The sequence below is a fragment of the Ailuropoda melanoleuca genome, chromosome 1 (genome assembly GCF_002007445.2).
Source record: "Ailuropoda melanoleuca isolate Jingjing chromosome 1, ASM200744v2, whole genome shotgun sequence".
Taxonomy (NCBI): Eukaryota; Metazoa; Chordata; class Mammalia; order Carnivora; family Ursidae; genus Ailuropoda; species Ailuropoda melanoleuca.
In genome coordinates, this window is record NC_048218.1 from 180,563,380 (window position 1) to 180,584,678 (window position 21,299).

The 21,299-nt window shown below is 36.2% G+C and overlaps 1 protein-coding gene across 1 annotated transcript in view; it reads right to left on the bottom strand.

Annotated features, from left to right (window-relative positions):
• ASZ1 (ankyrin repeat, SAM and basic leucine zipper domain containing 1) overlaps positions 1 to 15,897 on the bottom strand; it is a 49,206-nt gene extending 33,309 nt beyond the window's left edge. Inside the window, exons 1-4 of the mRNA XM_002917413.3 lie at positions 15,790 to 15,897; positions 15,284 to 15,383; positions 13,233 to 13,355; positions 11,017 to 11,128 (exon numbers count right to left, since the gene is read on the bottom strand). Of these exons, the coding sequence (XP_002917459.1) occupies positions 11,017 to 11,128; positions 13,233 to 13,355; positions 15,284 to 15,383; positions 15,790 to 15,894 (440 nt within the window). The 5' untranslated portion in view covers positions 15,895 to 15,897. The remainder of the gene's footprint in view (positions 1 to 11,016; positions 11,129 to 13,232; positions 13,356 to 15,283; positions 15,384 to 15,789) is intronic.
• Positions 15,898 to 21,299: the final 5,402 nt, after the last annotated feature.

Here is a 21,299-nt window from a genome sequence, read left to right on the forward strand (position 1 = left end):
CTCAACAAACTGTAAAGATGGGAAATCATATAGAATGATGTTCTCTGACCATAGTGAAATTAACAGAAATCAGTAACAAAAAGAAAACTAAAAGATTTAAAAAAACTGTTGTATATTCAAACACTGGACTATTTACCAGCAATAAAAAGAAATGAACTACTGATACATAAAACATGGATATATCTCAAAAATATTATGCTGAGTGAAGAATTCAGATACTACAAGTATATAATGTATGATGCACAAAACAAAACACTAATCAGGGTAGAAAAAAAATAAAATAGTGATTGCCTCTAGGGTTCAGAGGATTGTCTTGGAAGGTACTTAAGAGAACTTCCTAGGGTAATGGAAAAATGTTCTGTATTTTGAAAGGGATGTGAGCTACATGGGTGTATTTATTTGTCATTCTCCAAACTGTACACGTAAGATCTGTACATTTCACCTTGTAAATCAGATCTCAATGAAAAAATGGAATAAAAAATGTACCAAATGATATAATTTTCACAGATATATGGATGGATTACTATATATAAGTACATGTGGATGATAATCCATCCAACTTGGGCAGGAAAAAAACATACAAATTATAGGACTTGTTACCTCTGGGGAAGAAAGAAGTGAAATGAATACGATTGGGGAGGATGCACAGGAGCCTTTAATTATAGCATATTATTTTAAACATATTTAAGGCAAAATTAGAATCAATTAGGCAAAACATAACTTCTCAAAGACTATATGAGTTACAGCTTTGGTATGCAAAGTTTTATATGTTTTTTTCCTTGATTTTTAATAAGTCTTGTTGGCTTTAGTAAGGACCAATGGATATTAAAAATTAGTATCTTAACGAGATGCAATAAATTCTTGACTAAGTAAAGGTCCTAACTAGTGCACAGTTCTACAAAGGATATATTAAACTTCCCCAACAAAATGGATTCACTTCTGTGTATAGGTATTCATGAAGTTGTTGCCATACACTTGAATGCAGGAAAAATTTTCAAAAGGAAATATAACTGTAGCAGTATGCTTCTTATTGACTAAAATACCACCTATATGTATACAAGGTAAGCATAATGGAGAAATAAATCAGTTCTTTTAATCTTATGCTTCATTACATCAGCAATCCATCCTTCTTTAGCACAGACCATTAATATGTAGAAAGTAACCTATTTTGGTGGGAACCACTGAAACAGCGTATATTTAGGGAAAAAATCTTTCATTTTTGAAAGTTATGAAATCATAAGAGAAAGCTTAAAATGTTATTTTTACAGTGTTCACTTCTTCCAGGACTTCTAGTACCACTGGACAACCCCAAATACAAAAAATATAAAACAAGACAAAATAATTAAAATAGATAAATAACAAATCTATATTTCATTTGATCTATGACACCATCAATTTTAGGAGGCACGCCAATTTCAGAGATGCAAATACGTGAAAAAAATGTGTCAGAATACATGAAATATGGTTGGTTTTTATTTCAAATTAATTCTTTGTATGAAAAGGGTATGGTGACCTAAACCTAATCAATACCAAAGTTCAAAGAGAGTCTTCAGAAGAGGATGGATTATAATTTCTAATTACAAAGCACTTGAAACAATTATATTCACTAATTGGGTAATCTTTTTGAGGAGTGTTAGACAAACTACAGCTTCACTTAAAAAAAATAATTCTTTTAGCAGTTAGAACAGAGTTTAAAGACTAACTGCTGAAGTCACAGTGTATCTAACTTTCCCATTTGGCTAACATCCTGTATCTTTACTTTCTTGTTAAGCTACTGAAAAGGGTAGTTCATATACATTCTTTCCACATCCCCAACTCTCATTTACTCCTGATCTAATAATCCAGATATCTGTCATATTGAAATATTTAACCATTTTTAAGTTCAAAAAATAATATACTTACACATTTATGTACAATTTATTAATATGATAAAAATGTTTAAAGAAAAATAGTATATATACTTATCAGTTTAATTTCATAAATCAGTAAGAAATATGCATTTTAGAAGTTGTGCTCTTATAATACAGCACAGGAAACATTATGAATTTAAGTAAAGTGATACTTAGCATCTACTCTGCAATGGCAGCATGCTAAGTACTTTCATATTCATTATCTTGTTTTAATTCTCACAGCTACCCTGATAGCTAGGTAGGTATCATGCTATCAATCCCTAAAGAAACTGAGCCTTAACTATTTCAAAAGACTTACTGGCTACATTAGCTTGGGTGAAGAGCTGAGATAGTGTTTGAACCCAGGTTCATGTTTTTTGTGGCATAAATGGATTGACATATTAATTACTTCACAAATAATATGTTTCAGTTAAGTTTTGCAAATGAAACAGACAAATGATCATTCTATGTCAAATCTATTAAAGTCAATAAAAACTTGATAAATATCAAATGAAAGAACTGTGAAAGAATCAAAAAATATGTAGTGCCAGGATAGTCGAGTGGCTCACAGGGAAATCAAGACTTTCATACAAGAAAACAATGAAAGGACAACATATGATATGTATAAAAATGTGCTGAACAAGATAATCACCCATCCAAAATCATAGCTTATGAACAAAAGTACTCTTGTGGGCTTAATAACAAAGGAAAGCATCATAGACTATTAACCTGGCACTTGAAGACACAATTTGAATGCACAGTGAGGGAAGAAGAAGATATTCCAAACTGAAGAATAACAAAAGCAAAAACAGAGGCAGGAATCACCATGTATCTGAGGAACAATTTTGAAATAAAATGAAGTTAGACTTTAGGAAATTGTGAGAAGTCATCAAGGTGGGATCAAATGACAGAGAGGTTTGGCTTTCACTTAAAAGACAAAAGGAAGTGTGTTCTACGGGTAACAGCACACAAAACTGATTAAATTACAGAAATAGTGCAGTCAAAAATATCAATTAGGAGGCTGATAAAGCAGCCCTTAAGGTAGGATTATAAATATCAAAAATGCAATGAACTTAAGAGATAATATAAATAACAAACTAGGGACAAAAATTTTTTTTTAGGGCGCCTGGGTGGCTCAGATGTTAAGCGTCTGCCTTCGGCTCAGGGCGTGATCCCAGGGTACTGGGATCCAGCCCCACATCGGGCTCCCTGCTCCACTGGAAGCCTGCTTCTTCCTCTCCCACTCCCTCTGCTTGTGTTCCCTCTCTCGATAGCCTCTCTCTGTCCAATAAATAAACAAAATCTTTAAAAAATTTTTTTTCTTTTTTTTTTTTTTAAAGATTTTATTTATTTATTTGAGTGAGAGCAAGAGAGAGAGAGAGCCAGCAAGCACAGGAGAGGTAGAAGCAGAGAGAGGGTTCGAGCACAGAGGGAGAGGAAGAAGCAGACTCCCTGGTGAGCAGAGAGCCTGACTGTGGGGCTCCATTCCCATTCCAGGACCCTGAGATCATGAACTGAGCGGAAGGCAGACGCTTAACCAACTGAGCCGCCCAGGCACCCTGGGACAAATCATATATAAAAGTAAATGAAAAGTTTGAGGTAAATACCAATTTTTCTTGCTACAAATTCATGTTCAAAATTCAAAATTAATTATTGCTTTAAGCATACAGTTAAAAGAAAATACAATTATTATGACCCTGAAGAAAAGACATTTAAGCTGATATGGTAAATCATCAAGACTGTCCACCCAATACTGCTGATTCTCCTGTGACACAGTAAGATTATACTTCCTCACTCCTTTGAAGCTAGATATGACCACAATTAAATAGAAGAAACAGTATGGGTCTCTCCAAGCGGAAGCTTTAGTAGCCAAAACACAACTTACACTGGTGCTAGACACCAATAAAACAAAGTCAAGTCAGAATTTGGGAGTTAATTTTTTTGTTTGTTTTAGTCTTGGTTTCTGTGCATGTGTTTTCAGAAATTAGTGTCAAGGGCTTTCATCAACTAGCTTTTCTCACCTTTATTCTCTTCATTCTGTGCTTTCAAAAAGACCAAGTAGATTTCTAGGTTTATGAATAGCAATATTAATGCCATGACCTAAGTATGGAGTATTCTAAATAAGCTGTTTTTTAAATTCTTTCTGAAAATATTATTGTGACTTCAGCCTATGTTTTCGGAGCAAAGATATGCCACATATTTACTTACAACTAGAAAACAAGTTAATCTTGTAATCCAAAAATAAACCTCAATCTACCAAATGCTCTAGTGACATTTACAACTAAATTTATATTCTGAGAAAGAAAGTAACATTTTTCCCAGAGTATTTTCTGTCTATTAGAACAGGCAATAACATTCAACAAGTTAACAATCACACAATGATTACGTCAAAACCTTGGCTATCAGTTAATGTGTGCTGTTTTATCAATGGTAATAAAAACATCTATTGAAATTAAAATGCCACATCATTTTACAAAACCTTTATCTCATGTCTGAGCAACCTGAATATAATAAACTTTGAAAATGCCAGGAAAATTGCTTTCTAAATGTAAAAATATATACATCTTTTTTTAATATAAGAAAATGTTTCAGAAAACCTGGAGAAAAGAATGCACACAATTCCTAAAAACAGAAATTACAGGGGTGCTGGGTGGCTCAGTCTGTTAAGAGTCTACCTTTGGGGGCGCCTGGGTGGCACAGCGGTTAAGCGTCTGCCTTCGGCTCAGGGCGTGATCCCGGCGTTGTGGGATCGAGCCCCACATCAGGCTCCTCTGCTATGAGCCTGCTTCTTCCTCTCCCACTCCCCCTGCTTGTGTTCCCTCTCTCGCTGGCTGTCTCTATCTCTGTCAAATAAATAAATAAAATCTTTAAAAAAAAAAAAAAAAGAGTCTACCTTTGGCTCAGGTTATGATCCCAGGGTCCTGGGATAGAGCCGCATGGGGCTCCCTGCTCAGCAGGGGAGTCTGCTTCTCCCTCCCCTTCTCCCCCTCCCCTCTGCTTGTGCTCTGTCTCTGGCTTTCTCCAATAAATAAATAAAATCTTTAAAAAAACCCAAATATAATTACATATACTTTTTGAAAGCTTATTATTGTTCTAACAATAAAAATTTCAACTCCAAATTTAAGGCAAGATTGAAGAAGTCTTCAAATTTTATTATATATCCAATCATCTAATACAGACCTTTTAGACTTCAGTAATTTATAATGTCCTTGGTTACTATATTATCCAACATGAAAAGAAAAATAATGGCTGGTAAGTCCATACTACGGCACAATTGCCAAGCTGAAAGTAATTTGATTACAGGCCACCTTGTTTTCAGGGCTAAATATGACTAAGCTACATTAAAGTGATAATATTTTTGTGTTCACATACTTTCCTTTGACATCTGTGGACCTTTAAAATCAAAACATTCAACTATCTACAAAAATTTAGGAAAAAGAGAAAAAAAATCCCAAGATATAAGGCAGGTTAACACAAACATGTATTTTGCAACAATTAGAAAAGACCATGTTGTTTAAACTGGCTGTGTTGAAAAATCCTAAATATAGACAAGATGAGAAACATAAATACATTCCAATGGTGAATCCTGTTTGGATTAAACTGTTGTAAATTCCTTTATCAAACCTGTGCTACTTTCAAAGTTTTAAATACCTAAGAGTCACTTTTCTGTTCTGTAAAAAACATATTATCTACTATGGAGATGTAAGGATTATATTAGAGAATTTATTTAAGAGCAATCAACACATTGCCTGGTACACAGTTTCATTTAAAAACAAGCTAAAGAACTACCCCCAGAAACAAATTTTAAGGCAAAAAAAAAAAAAAGACCAAAACCCAAACCAGTATTAAATTTCCATATTTGCTAGACATAGTACACTGTGCTAAGAACTGTCAGTAGCCAAGGTCCAAGAGAAACATAAGATGTAGATTTGTGTCAACTTAAAAATGGCTTTCAAGTTGTCAGTTTTTTTTTTTAACCATTTGTCCCACAGGAGGAAAAATAAAAATAATTTTTAAAAATAAAAAAAACACAATAAAAAAACCCCAAGGTAGTAATACAGAAAGTTCATCATTAAATATTAAATTAGTGCTATTTTCAACAAGATAACAGATTGCATGGAATACAAGGAATTAAAGAGCTAACAGATGATCTGTAAGTAAAAAACAAAACATTTAGAAGACGCAGGTTTCTACTTCCATTAATAGCAAGCTAATTTGTATCAAAATTGTGAAGGTATCTAAAACAGCTAAATGAAATTTTAATTTCTTAAAAACTGAAGGACTAATAAGATATTGAAGAACCACTACGCCAAAATCTAGATGGCAAAACCCCAAAGAGGTAAATAAACATAGCATTTATGGTTGTTTCTGCCTTCTAGGCATTTGCCCGTCCAGAAGAGCCCAATGAGAAAATGGGTGAACACAAAGAGGAATAAAATTCAAAGTTCTGGGCTTACACAAAGTAGAAAGTTTACTAAACCGTACTCAACATACATTAGGCCAGGACTTTAAGGGCTACACCTTCAGAGTAAGGATGAACAGAAATAAACTAGCTTTCTTGGTACACATCACCAAATGACCCAGGGAACTTCAACCCCTGAACTTAGGTTACATGAGTCCTGGACTGATGGTGCCCAAGGCACCTTTAAAAACACATAAATTCCTACCTTAGGGTCTCCGAGTATGCCAAAGGGTAAGTTTTAAAATCTAATGACTAGCACCTAGTCATGAATCAGAAGCATGAGAAGCTACTGTTAACAGAAACAAACCCACCAAGGTTTCAAATATTGTAACTGTTAACTTCTGAACTACAGCTGACTCTTGAACAACATGGGTTTGAACTCCATAGGTCCACTTATACACATTTTTTTTTCAATAAATACAGTACAGTATAGGGGCACCTGGGTGGATCAATCAGTTAAGCATCCAACTCTTGATTTCAGCTTAAGTCATGATCTCAGGGTTGTGGGATCAAGCCCCGCATCAGGCTCCACGTTCAGCATGGAGTCTGCTAGAGATTCTTTCCCTCCCTCTCTGTGCCCCTACTCCACACATATTCTCTCTCAATAAATAAAATCTTTTAAAAAAAATACAGTACAGTACTATATATTTTCTCTTTCTTATGATTTTCTTAACATTTTCTTTTTTCTAGCTTACTTCATTGTAAGAATATAGTATACATTACACATAACATACAAATTATGTTAATTGACTGTTTATGTTATTGGTAAGGTTTTTGCTCAACAGAAGACTATTAGTAGTCAAGTTTTGGGGGAATCGAAAGTTATATGCACATTTTCACCTTATAGGGGGTTGGTGCTCCTAACCCCTGCATTGTTCAAAGGTCAACTGCATATGTTTGCCATCCTAAAGAGGTTCTAATTTAGAGCTTGAAAATGTTTTCAGGGAACAAAGAGCTATAAATAGTGACACTGCCAGCGGTGCCTGGGTGGCATAGCTGGTTGAGTGTCCTACTCTTGGTTGCAGCTCAGGTGGAGATCTCAGAGTCCTGGGATCAAGCCCTGTGACCAGCACCACGCCGAGCTTAGGAGTCTGCCTGGGCTTCTCTCTCCCTTCTCCCTTTGTCCCTCCACCGTGCAAGGACGCATGTGCTTGCTCTCGCAAATAAATCTTTTTTTAAAAAAGTGACACTGCTGGTTTTGAAAAGAAACAGAATTTCTAGAAAAAAAGTAACTGAAATTATGAACTCAATTGATGAATTTAACAATAAATTAGAAGCAATAAATTAGAAGTGAGATTCAGTGACTGAGAAGGCAGACTGAAAACTATTATCCAGAATGTGACACTGAAACAAAGACATGGGGAGAAAGAGAGGGGTCTAACAGATACACAATTAGAGACTCAAAGAGGAAAGAACAGGGCAGAGGTAATATTTGAAGAGATAATGAATGAGACTTATTTAGAACTGAGGCATTAATCCAAAATTTAGAAAATGCTTGTCATAATAATGCTTGATGTAGGAGATGAAGACACCTTAATGATAACCATGTTAAAGTGATGGATTTTTTTTTTCCAGTGGCCATTTTCAAGGTGAAACAGAAGAAATGTCAGAAATGTTGAAAGAAACTAAGAAAATTTCTCAAAAAACACTGACACTTAGGAATCAAATAGAATTAGATTTTATTTTTTTTTAAATATTTTATTTATTTGAGAGAGAGAGAGCAAGAGCACAAGCAGGAGGAGCGGCAGAGGCAGAGGGAAAAGCAGGTACCCTGCTGAGTGGGGAGCCCAACTTGGGGCTTGATCCCAGGACACTGGGATCATGACCTGAGTTGAAGGCAGACGCTTAACCAACTGAGCCACCCAGGTGCCCTGTTATTAGCAGATTTTAAAGCCTACTTACATACAATATTAGAAAGCAACATAGAATTTCAAAGCAGATGACAGTTGCTCTTCAAATAATATTTACCTAATACATTTGAATGCTATTATATGTTCACCATAATAATGAACTAGAATGGCTAAAGAAGTAGAAGAAAAGCAGAAAATATAAAAGCATTTAGTGATATTGATCTTTAGCACACATATGTAAACAGCTTGCTTTAGCAAAACAAACAGCAACAAACACCAATCATGATTTCCAAAAAAACAATTCAGTAGGTAAAACAAAGCCCCAGATAGTCATAGGTATCTGAGGAACAGATACAAGCTGCAGGTCTCTATTCAGTTTAACTCAGATCTCAGGCTAGAAAAGTGAACAATGCTCAAAAAGATTGCAAACTTCAGGGGCGCCTGGGTGGCACAGCGGTTAAGCGTCTGCCTTCGGCTCAGGGCGTCATCCTGGTGTTATGGGACAAGCCCCACATCAGGCTCCTCTGCTAGGAGCCTGCTTCTTCCTCTCCCACTCCCCGTGCTTGTGTTCCCTCTCTCGCTGGCTGTCTCTATCTCTGTCGAATAACTAAATAAAATCTTTAAAAAAAAAAAAAAAGATTGCAAACTTCAGATGCGTGGAGCAAAAGTTTACAGTAAGAAAATACACTATACACTGAAAATGGTTAAAATGGCAAGTTTTATGTTACATGTACTTAAATGCCATAAAAAATTTTCAAAAAAGAAAAGAGGGGAGGGAAAAAGGATTGAAACCAAAATTCCCAGTCTTCTAACAGGTTTTTATTTTGTCATATTTAATGAATTATCTAAAAATTCCTGCCAAGTCTTCTTGCACTCTCCCTGTGTCCTGAATTTTTTTCTTTTCCACTGCCACCATGCTATCCCCATCTGCCCACTAATGCTATCCTTCTTATAAAATTTGCAGCCTAAAAGCACTATTTCCCATGATTTATTCTTTTCAGCTCTATCAAGGTCCTCATTTTCTGCAAGAAAACACAGTTCAATTATTGCACTACTTTATGCTTTAAGCCTAAAATAAAAACAGCTGAATAGTTTTTCAGGTATTTCTCACATTTGTTAATTAGATGCAGATTGTTCTTTTCTTCAACCGCGCTGTAAAGCTGTCTTTGTTTTAATTGAGCACGTATCAATTCAAATTTTATGTTCTTTCAGATTCATCAGCTTTTCTAGGGTTTTCAGTTTTGAAACTGTGTGGCTGCCTTATAGTTTTAGTTTGAGATGCTAACCTTATGTTATTTTTAATTCAAATAAGTTTTTCCCTAAATATACTCTGTGTATCTAAAAGATATCTTCTAGTTCTTATGGAAGCAGAACAGTCTAGAACCTATGACAATGGCTTGCTTGACTTTTCTTTCAGTGTGTTTACAAGATAATAATTAATTGGAAGGGTAAAGATTTTGCTCTCTATAATACAGTGCAGAAGCAATTAAAAAAAAAAAAAGCACCAGCAAAAAAACAATTTCCCATTGAACCCAGAATGGCAAATCTTATCATAAACCACTTCTGAAAGTAAAAATTAAAATTAAGCACCCATGGAGGCTTACTTAAACTAGGTTTCTTGGAGTTCCCAATTCCAAAGTATAGTCAAATCCAAAAGTTATACCTAACTAGGGATTATACCCTATATGACAGAATAAAAATTCCTGTGAATTGATTTGCTACAAATTTGCAGGTAGTCTTTCCAGATCTTTAAAAAATCTGTTTGTTAAATACTGATTATTCACTCTCTCAGTCTTTTCTCACACTAGTTTCTCAACCTGGGCACTATAATATTTTGGGATGGGTACTTCTTTGTTTTGAGAGGCTGTCCTATGTACCGTGGGTGTTTAACAACATCCCTGGCCTCCACCCATTATGCCAGTAGCATACTCTAAGCCAATGGAATCTCCCAGGTGTGACAATCGAAAGTGTTTCCAGACATTTCCAAGCGTCCCCTGGGAGACAAAACAGACACCTCTGTCTAGCTGTCATAGAAATTAAACTGAATTAGGGGAAAAAACCTTCTAAAGTCAAGTATAGTCATTTCTATATATCAGGCATTAGATCATTATTATTTGAATGAATTATGGATAATAATTCTATTCCTGCTATACATATTTCAGTTGGATAGCCTATTTCCTACTCTATTTATTTTGAAGATTAAACAGAAAGAGATTAAATAAAACAGAAGACAGAGCCAGATTAAGAAAGGAGTCAGTAACAGAAATTTTAAGCTATCTGATTCATTTTTTAAATTACTAACATTTCAACAGATCCAACAAGCAGTTACTGCTTATTTTCTAGGCATCTAGACATTATTACCTATATGATAAAATGTACTCGGAAAAGTCTTAGGAAAATGAAAACATTTCAATATATTATTTAGGAATTCTTAATATTTGTGTAGAACTGTTTAGCAGGTAAGTGGTATACATAGAGAACACGAAGAGGTTTTACCATTACAGCTTAATCATTCTTTTGAGTGTATGAGTCATAAGAAATGATATAGTTTATTGTCTTTCTTTCCCTCTCATTTCAAATTATAAGAACATTCCTCTAAAAATTAAAAGTTGAAAGACAACTTTCATGATATATCCTTCCTTTGGTAATCTTATAAAATTGGAACCATGACATTATGACCTATTTTCATTCCTCAACCATATGGCCAAGTAAACACATTGTTTATGATTTTTAAAAAATCATGCTATCAAATATTTAACAGGCTGATAATCAAAGGAAAATATCCATAATTTTTAATAGATAATAAGGCTCTTACCTACAAGCAACATTTGGATCAGCATTTCTTGAAAGCAGTAGATCTACACACTTTAAGATCTGTTCCTCTGAGCCACGTGCAGAACAAGCAGTTATCAAAATAGTCTGCTTATCTGTAGTGAAAAGAAAAGTGAGGAAACCCCCCACACACACATCAAGAAGTGTATCTAACTGACTTCTTTTATCATTCAAAAGATTCTAAATATTTACTGTACTCTTAAAATTTTATAACCTATTCCCAAATCTCTTACTCTTAGTAGATACCTTTGTCTTCCTTCACCAAAAAATGAGATTAGGGATGAACTCCTTAATGTCCAAAATATATCTATCATTCATTTCTTAATTTCCCTTCTTTTTTCCCTTTCCTTTAAGAAAATAGGAAAGTGGTAAAAACATGAATGCTGTGTAGAGTTACTGCCTGGAGTTGAACAGTTTTTGGTTGATTAAAATTTGCTTTGCTTAACTGTAGTTGAAAAACAACCGATATTCTCTGATTTCACTTCTTTATTTCTCATTCATTTGACATTTCAGTGAAATTTTGGTTTTTATCCGAACCATCCTACTGAAAATGACCTAACTGCCATATCCATTGGTTTCTTTCTTGGTCCTCTTCTACTGGATCTCTCTGAACTCAGTCTGTTTCCTAAAAACTTTTCCCCTTGGCCCCTAGGGCACCAGCAGAAATCACAGATTAAAAAAACAAAAACCCTTTTCAGGTAAGAATTGGGGAATTTAAAATAGGTCATGGCAACTAAGGTTTACATTAGTGGTTTAATGTTGATCAAGCATAAAGATTCTAGTCCCAGTTCTGCTACTGATAAATTGTGACTCCAGTGATACCTTAATATCTCAGTAGACCTAGTTTATAGGTAGGAAGCTGCCCTCTTTACCTGATGGGGCTATTGTTGAATACATAATGGAATTTATGTGAACATGCTGAGAAAAATATAAACTGTTTTATAATTGTAAGTATTCCTCTGATTACAAAAAGCAGAGAAAGAAAACTAATTTTTTTAGTTTTTTTTTTTAAAGTTTTTACTTAAATTCCAATTGGTTAACATACAGTGCTATATTAGTTTCAGGTGTATAATATAGTGATTCAACACTACCACAAAATACCCGGTGCTTATGACAAGTGCAATCCTTAATCCCCATTCCCTATTTCACCCATCCCCATATCCATCTCTCCTCTGGTAACTATCAGTTTGTTCTTTATAGTTAAGAAAACTATTAGTTTTTTTGAGAATATTTTTTATACTTTCAGAAATCTCATTCCTAAGTCCAGCTTTCACTGGGTGATATTTTAAAATGACATAATAAAAAGAAAAACCTATCACAGAAGCAGATTAAACATAAAACTATTGATAAGATGGGAAGTTATATAAAACACGCAGATGAGAAAACAGAATAAAAATGGTTTTATAAACATCTAACGTAAGTACAAAGTAAATGTGAAAGTTAATTCCAAAGTGAAATCAATATCTGAATTATGGAAAGAATTTAATTGCCTACTGGAAACATGTTAAAAATAAGCAATAATTCAATTAATAATTAAACTGGATTTGGACATATACTCTTATGTTTCAGAAGCATCCAAAGCAGTATGGAGTAGGAATAATCTAATAACAAAGAAACATATAAATTTAATAAGCTGTCTTTGAAACAACCTTAGGTGATATAATTCAGAGTTGAGTTTCAAATTTTAAAGACTGATTTTCAAGTAATTTTTGACAAAATTATCAGCCGTTTTCTTTCAATGCATTTTTCCTTTAAAAAATAACCAAACCCTCTAGCATAGAAATTAAAGGTATATAATAACATAAGCAGTTATTAAGGTAACATAAATGGAATCTACCTTCCTGGTAAGAGAGTTTTTCCAAAAAAAAAACCCAAAAACCTATGGTTTTTAATTTGATTTCGTATCTTAATTACATAATATAACTAATAGGAAGGTTTGTTTTTTAAACTGCTTTAATTTTTGTCACTTTGCATAATAGCTGCTTGGGAATCAAGAAAATCACAGTAAACATAATCAGTTGGGTTACCTCAACATCTTACCTTATTTGTTTTCAAGAACAAAGGTTTATTGTAAAGCGTATATATAAAAACAGAACATGGAAAGTGTACATCACCCCTAAACAGATTATAATTAGGCTTGTAAACAGAGATACATAGAAAGTAAGTACTCACATATTTTAAATGTTTAAAACATCTTACCCTTTTCAAAGCTTGCATTAGCACCTCTGTCCAAAAGGACACGAACCAGCTCTACATTGGAAATACTAGCAGCATACATAAGAGGAGTCCATCCATACCGAAAGCTGGAATCCACACTAATGCCTGTCAATATAAAAAGCAAGCTTTTAATAGCCTCCCCCACCAGAAGAAAAATCACTGCCACCTTCATATGCTTAAAGTACTGTGCACAGTAACATATACCATGCAATTTATAACAAAAAGGAATTTCTTGGTAATAATGGCCTAAGTTTAAAAGGATCCACACAATAAATGATTGTAGTTCAAAAACACTCAAAGTAACACTATATGGTTATGTACATACATGTCTAATAAGCATATAAGGACATGCACAGGAATGATAAATATCAACTACAGCAGAGTGGTATCTCCAGGGCTGAGGAGAGAAACTGCTATACCTTTTAGAATATCTGAAATATTTAGTAATTTTAAGAGAACTGAACATATTAAAAGAATAACAAAAACTGGAGACATCTCTGAAGTGTTAGAAGTGGCTGACTCAAAGGAAACTTTCATTTTTTTATCAAACTTCTCAAGTGGTGCAGAAATATGTATCAAAACCAAGAATAACTTTGGAAGGCAAAAAGCTAAAAATATTTTTTGAACTGTGAAATAATGACATCTGGAAGGAAACTAGGAAATGCTAAATTAAGAGTTACCTGTGGAAGTAAGACATCAGGGGTACCGGGAGAGAAAGTGGGAACAAAGGTATCTTTTACTTATACCTATATATTTATTATTGGTTTTCGAAAATTAATTTTTTGAATGTTTGTAATTAAAAACAAAATTTTAAAAGGTTGACTAAATACTTTACCAGTAGGTCTTTTCAAGTCCTAATCTTTCAGGAGCCTCCATCATTTCACCACACCTAGTCCTACTACTTGAGTCCTGCAACTCAGGCCCCAAAGCAAATTATCTTTTCTAAAACACATTTCTAACTATTCCATCCAATCCAGCACTATGCACACTCCTGCAAGTGTTCATATTAGGTGTTAAGCCTGTTTCAATTATTCAAATTTTATTTAGTTTCATTCTTCAATTACAAACTCAAGTTCCATTGTCCACAGTCACACAAATCCTTCTTTTTTGTTCCAACAGCTAATATTTGCATAGCGACTATATGTTTTAGATCTTTATGTGTTCTTTCATTTTAATATACCCCCAAACCCTTTGATATTATGCATCCCCATTTTAAAAAGGGGGAAATTGAAGTTTAGGAAGGTTTAGTAACTTGGTCAAGATTACAGAGCCATCAGGTGGCAGGGTTAGTAATCAAACCCAGAAATGTACTGTTTCCAAAATGATTCCTTTTCCACTAAACCATGCAATGTCTCTAGCATACAAGAAAAACATTTTGCTATATACAATCTAATTTATCTATTTGTGTGAATGTTTGGATTTACAAGTAGATAGTAAATGCCTGTTACTCCTTTGGATAATTTCAACCATTATTATCAACAACTCATACTCCTACGTCAGGTAATTTAAAAAATTAATATTTAATTTGATAACAGAAAAATGTTACAGGACCCTAGACAAAATTATGATGTTTTACATAAACAAACTGATGCTCTGGAAGTTTAAATGACTTTCCTAAGGAACCACAATGAGTAAGCAATAAAGCTGGAACAGATATCCACATATTGTGATTACACAGACACCTAGCACAAGGAAAGAACATAACTAGAAACAATTCTGGAGAAACATGTAATAATATTATAGACAGTAAATGCTAAGAAAAATGTCTAAAAATTACTGGAGAGGATAGAATTAATCAGAACAGGCTTCTTGAAGGAGGTAGAAACACTGATGGAAGCAACAGGCTGGCATTCCAAATTTGAGGGTAGAAGAAAATACGGCAAAGAGAATTCAGTCGAGTAAGATATACAGAGCACTTAATATATTTACATTCATTGTGCTTACACTAGAAAAGCAACCCAAACCTTTAAAAATAAGGAACCCTTGTAAATGTAGACAACTGTGTTAGGTTGAAACTACCCCTTATCTCTCACCAGAATCTAGGAGCTCCTTGACCAGTGAAATATCTCCTGTGGTCAATGCTTTTTTAAATGTTTCATTCTTTTCTTCAGGGAGTAATGGCCCTTTTAATTTCTAAAAAAGGATAAAGTTAAAGAAAATTGTTATACATATTTTCATTTCCACTACATCAGAAAACAATGATTGGTTTCAGGTACATCTTTTTGGCGGCGCGGTGGGGGGGGGGCGGGCAGGGAGTGCAACATACAAAGTTCGTAAGGAATTCATGTCTAAAATTATCTTTAAATGGAATGGGTAATGCTATGAGTCCAAACCCAAACCAAGAGCTACATCGACGACCGCACATTTGATGGAAAACACAGAAGGGAACAGAAAAACTCAGGATTTGTTGGGAGTCTAGACGCTTGTATTTCCACTAGGGAAACACAGGAAAGCAAGTAGGAGGGTTTCACGAAGTCAGGCCTTCAAGAGCCAGGGGGTGCTGATCCAGGTGTGGTTAAGAAAAGGCCTCCTGTACTACCTGAACCGTCCGGTCGAGATAACCAATCTCCCAGCCGTCATCCTCGCTCTCACTACTCTCGCCTCCACCGGCCACTGCCAAGCCGCGTAGCGCACCAGCCGCCATGCCCGCCGACCTCCCCCTAAGCACACTACGCCGCCTGCCAGCTCCCCTGGCGCCTGCGCACTGGGGGAGCATGCAGGGCTGCGCGGGAAGGTGAGCATGCTGGAGCGGAGGCCTTGAGCTCTCAGGCGCAGGCGCGTGGGCATGCGTAGTAGCCCTCACCTTCCCTCTATCGGCAACCAGCCTTGCGGGCTAGGTAGGTGCAACGCTGCCTAACGTGGTAGGGTCTGTGGGCCTGAAGCAGCTGAGAAGGCTCGGGGGTCACGCTTCTAGCCAGTGCTTCCGATTCATTTATGGGACTTAGTCTTCATTCTTTTTACGGTATTTGTTTGATGAAGTTCTTGATCTTCAAGGAACGCCCTACTGTCGGTGAGCATAATGGGGATTAAAATGCCAAGACTAGGCTTTCTCCTTCATCCCCTTCATCCCCTCATCCCACTCATCCATGAGGATGAAGAAGAAAGCCTGTTAAACATGCGACCCCTGGAAGAGGGACAACTCTTGGCCAGAATACAGATGGGAGCACTATCCTTACATCCAAAAAAAGCTGTCAGACATATGAGAGCTGACAAAGGAGCCAAGAGAAAAATGCCATTCCAAAGGAAGAATTCTTCCTTTAAATTTCATGTGACCTCAGATCTCAGCTTAGATTTGGAAACTTCAAGCCACCTAAAACACCTTCCCAGCTAGACACTGGGTGCCCTAAAGGAAAAAGTCAGTCAACAAAGGGGGAGCTGGGGAGAGAGTGGATCAAAGTGCTAGGAAGAAGAAATGATTTAAACGTTCAGAGAGCAAGTAAATAATACAAACAACTCCAGGTGAAAGCAGCCCAACCTCAAACTAGCTTTTCTGCATCTAACTTCTGGATGAAATGGTAACACATTAATTATCTTTGCCACAGAGAAGTGGATCCATCAAGGAATAAGGCACGTTTGTGTTCCTTGAGATGATTGTTTTAAAAGATTTTATTTATTTATTTGACAGAGAGGTTGGGAAGCACAAGCAGGGGGAGCAGCAGGGGGAGAGGGAGAAGCAGGCTCCCCTCCGAGCAGGGAGCCCCATGCGGGCTCGATCCTAGGACCTTTGGATCATGACCTGAGCCCCCAGGCACCCTCCTCCAGATAATTTAAAAGGAAAATCATACACCATTCTTTAAAAGTTTTTGTAATACTTTTTTTTTCCTTAAAGAATTTCCAGTGTAAGATTTTGAAATTATTTCCTTCAGATACTTTCACAGATAAGTATTTTTAAGTAGTTTGGTTATTTTGGGACCCACCTGTGTTTTCTAAATGTGTTCCTTCAGTAAGTTTTATGAATCGTTGCATACAACCAGGCACAACTAGGTTTGGGGAGACAACATCAAAGATAAACCAAGCTGCCTCAGGGAGTTCACATTTTAACCAGGAAAGACAATAAGCAAGTAAACAAATAAATAAGGCTATTGCAAATTAGAGGTGCCACAAAGTAGATAAGTATGCTGGGTTTCTGGAATCAAACCACTTAGGTTTCCCCGGCCAAACCACTTACTGCCATTAGCTGTGTGCCCTCGAGCAATTTAGCCTCTTTCTTCTGCTTCACTTTCCTAATCTGTAAAATGGAGATAATGATAGTACCCACCATATAGCGTTGTTTGAATAAAGTAAAGTAATGGGCTTGGCATAGGGTTAGTCTCAAAGTAAGAGGTAAATAAATTGTAGCTACTATTATTGTTACTATTTTAAATAAGGTAGTTAGACCAGAGTAGAATTCTGAATGACAAGAAGCCAGCCATAAAAAGTAGGAGAGCAGAGCTTTCCTGGCAGAGGAAATGGCTAGTACCAAGGTCTGAAGGCAGGAAAAAGCTTGCACCCAGTCCTGAGACTAAGGTAGGCAAGTGATACTTCTTTAAGCAGGTGACCCGTCAAAGGCAACCACACTGTTTTGCATCACAAGCAAAATTTAAGGCAGCACTTCCTTCAAGAAGGACCTTGCAATTCTTATATTTTGCATCTGGGCACCTTACTTATTTCACCTTCATCCTTGCCCTGCTTGGACCAGAAAGGAAGCCTGAGGTTGGACCATCATGAAGGAAGGGGTATGTAATGAGAGGACGTTATGGAACTTAAGTAAGTAGTTTGGATTTTACTTTAAGAACAATATAACATTATTTTTCAACTAATGAAAGACATTCTGGTGTGTGTGTGTGTGTGTGTGTGTGTATTGGAAGACACTCAAACTCTTTCATAAAGAAGGTTTTTGGTCTGAGCATTTGGCTAATTAGTGGTACCATTTACTAAGATGGGGAAAGACCAGAGGATAAACTTCAAGATGAATTGAGCATCTCAAAATTAATGTATTCAAAATGAAACACTGAAGTGTAGCTGTCAAGTGGGTAGCTGGATGTTCATGTAAGGTGCTCAGGAGAAAGACTGGTCTTAGAGATATAAATTTGGGAATTATACCCATATTGTTATTGTATACACATATTGATTACACACAACAGTCAATACACATATTGATTATTAAAAGTTGGGAATTTACCCAGCAAGATTTTTTTTTTTTGTAAATATACATGCTTTGGCTTGAATGTTTGTGTTTCCTTTCCCTCAAAATTCATATGTTGAAACCTAATCCCTAAAATTTGGAGGTGGGGCCTTTGGGAGGTGATTAGGTCATGAGGGCAGAATTTCATGAATGGGATTAATGCCCTTATAAAAGAGACCCCAGGAGCTCCCTTGCCCCTCCCACCATGTGAGGGCACAACCAGATGCTCTATGAACCCGGAAGTGAGCTCTCACCAGACACTGAATCTGTCAGTATCTTGATTTTGGACTTCCCAGCCTCCAGAATGGTGAGAAATAAATTTCTCTTATTTATAAGTCATCCAGTCTGTGGTATTCTGTTACAACAGCCCAAACAGACCATGACAATAGATAAGATAATTCCAGAATTTATGTGGAAAGGCAAAGTAACTAGATAGCTGAAACAATTCTGTGAAAGAGGAATAAAGTAAGAGGAATTTCTCAACTTGATTTTAAGTCTTACTGTGTAGTTACAGTAATCAGGACTGTGTGGTATTGGAGAAGGGATAGACGCGTAGATCAATGGAACAGAACAGAGAAGCTAGAAATAGACCCACACAAGTAAGACCAAATGATTTTTGACTAAGGTGCAAGAAGAATTCAGTGGAGCTTCCTTAACATTTTCAACAAATGATGCTGGATCAACTGAATATCCATAGGTTAAAAAAAAATGAATCTATCTAACCTTCATGTCTTCTATTAAAATTAACTCAAAATGGATCATGAACACAAATGTTCATAGCAGCATTATTTCTTTTAGCCAAAAAGTGGAAACAACTCAAATGTCCATCAACTGATGCATGGATAAACAAAATGTGATATCCATACCATATATATTAGTTTCCTAGAACTACAGTAACAAATTACCATAAACTGGGTGGCTTATAACAACAGGAATTTATTTTGTCACCATTCTGGAGGCTAGAAGTCTAAAATCAAGGTGTCACTGTCAACCACGCTTTCTCTGATGATTCTAGGAGAGGATCCTTCCTCACCTCTTCATAACTACTGGTGGTTGCTGGCAATCTTTGGTTTTCCTTGGCTCCTGGATGCATCTCTTTAATTTTTTCCTCTATATTTACAAAGCATTCTTCTCTGTGTGTCTGTGTCTCTGCATGCCTGTGTTGTCTAAATTTTCTTCTTCGTATAAGTCATATTGGATTTAGGGCTCTCTCAATTCAGTATGACCTCATCTTAACTTGATTACATCTAGAAAGTTCCTATTCCAAGGAAGATCACATTCACAGGTTCTGAGTGGCCATAAATTTGGGGAGGGCACTATTTAATCTAGTATACTATACATATCACTTTGCATAATGTTTTCCAGATCTACACTGTCGCATGTTCTAATCTTCATTTCCTTTTTATGTTGAATAATATGTGGTATTGATTTCAGAAGGTGATTTCAGAGGGTGACAGGATCCATTGGAAGGTTACTGTACTTGTGGGGGCACCTGGGTGGCACAGTCGGTTAAGCATCTGACTCTTGGCTTTGGCTCAGGTCATGATCTCGGGATTGCAGGATCCAGCCCTGTTTCAGGCTCTATGCTCAGTGCAGAGTCTGCGTGAGATTCCTCTCCCTCTCCCTCTGCTCCCCCTCCCCACACACGCTCTCTTTCTCTAAAATAAATAAATAAATAAATAAATAAATCTTTAAAAAGAAAAAGAAGGTTACCTAATTGTGAACTGGAGAAGGAAAAGGAAAAGTGGAGAGGAGACGATGTATTCAAAATTTATTGTGAATTAGAATCAATAGGAATCAGGGACTGTATATGAGGATGAGGGGGAGAGAGAAGTCAAAGCTGATGTGGTAAGAATCAGGAAGAAGAAAATGTTTTGAGGAAACAGAGGTAGGTTTTGTTCTGCACAGAGACAGTTGAAAATGCCTGAGGAATATCCATGTCCAGATAAGGTCAGGAGCTCCCCGGAGAGGCCTGGACTATCAGTTCAGCCTTAGAAGTCATCTTCCTAAGAGGTAATAATGGACGTATTAGAGTGATGATATTGTAACAGGAGAAGGGATAGAATGAGATGATCAAAGGGCCAGGAATATATCCCTAGGGAATGACTGTTCTTTTAGGAAGCCACCAAGAAAAGGAAGCAACAAAGGGGACTAAGAAATAGTAATCTTAGAAGCACAAGACTAGGAAGAAATCAATGTCTCAAAAATCTTACATTGAATTGTAGTATAAAGATGTAACGATGATAGCAATAATGATGATAAATTCATTTTATTGTACTTCCTATATGCCAGTCATTGTTTTAAGGGCTTTACTTATACAAAGTCCATTAATACTCTCACAGCCCTATTGAGGTACATACTACCTCAATTTTACAGAAGGGAAAATGGAGGCACAAAGAGGCAAAGTTGTCTTCTCAAGGTCATCTACCTGGCAGGGCTGGGATTCTAACTCAGGAAACAGCTCTGCTGTCCATGCTTTTAGTCATTAATTACTATCTAATACTGATGTAGCACTTTCCTGTGCCCTGACACTCATCTAAACATTTTCATCCATTAATTCGTATAATCCTCACTGTAACTTTTTGAGGTATGTGCTATTTTAAAGACACATTATACAATATGTCTATTTTATAGTTGAGGAAACTGAAGTACAGAAAGTTTATATAAACTGCCCAAGATCATGCAGCCGCTAAGTGGGACGGTCAGAATTCACAACAGGCTCTCTGGCTCCACAGTGGGAAAGTGAAGCCCACCAAAGCACTCTCTTCTTGGGGGGTGGGGGTGGGATACGCATTTCGCCAGTGGGTTTTTACTTTCACACTGTAGCTCTCCTTTCCCAAGCTGATTTCTTCTGACTAATAAATCAGACTCGGAATAAATGTTGA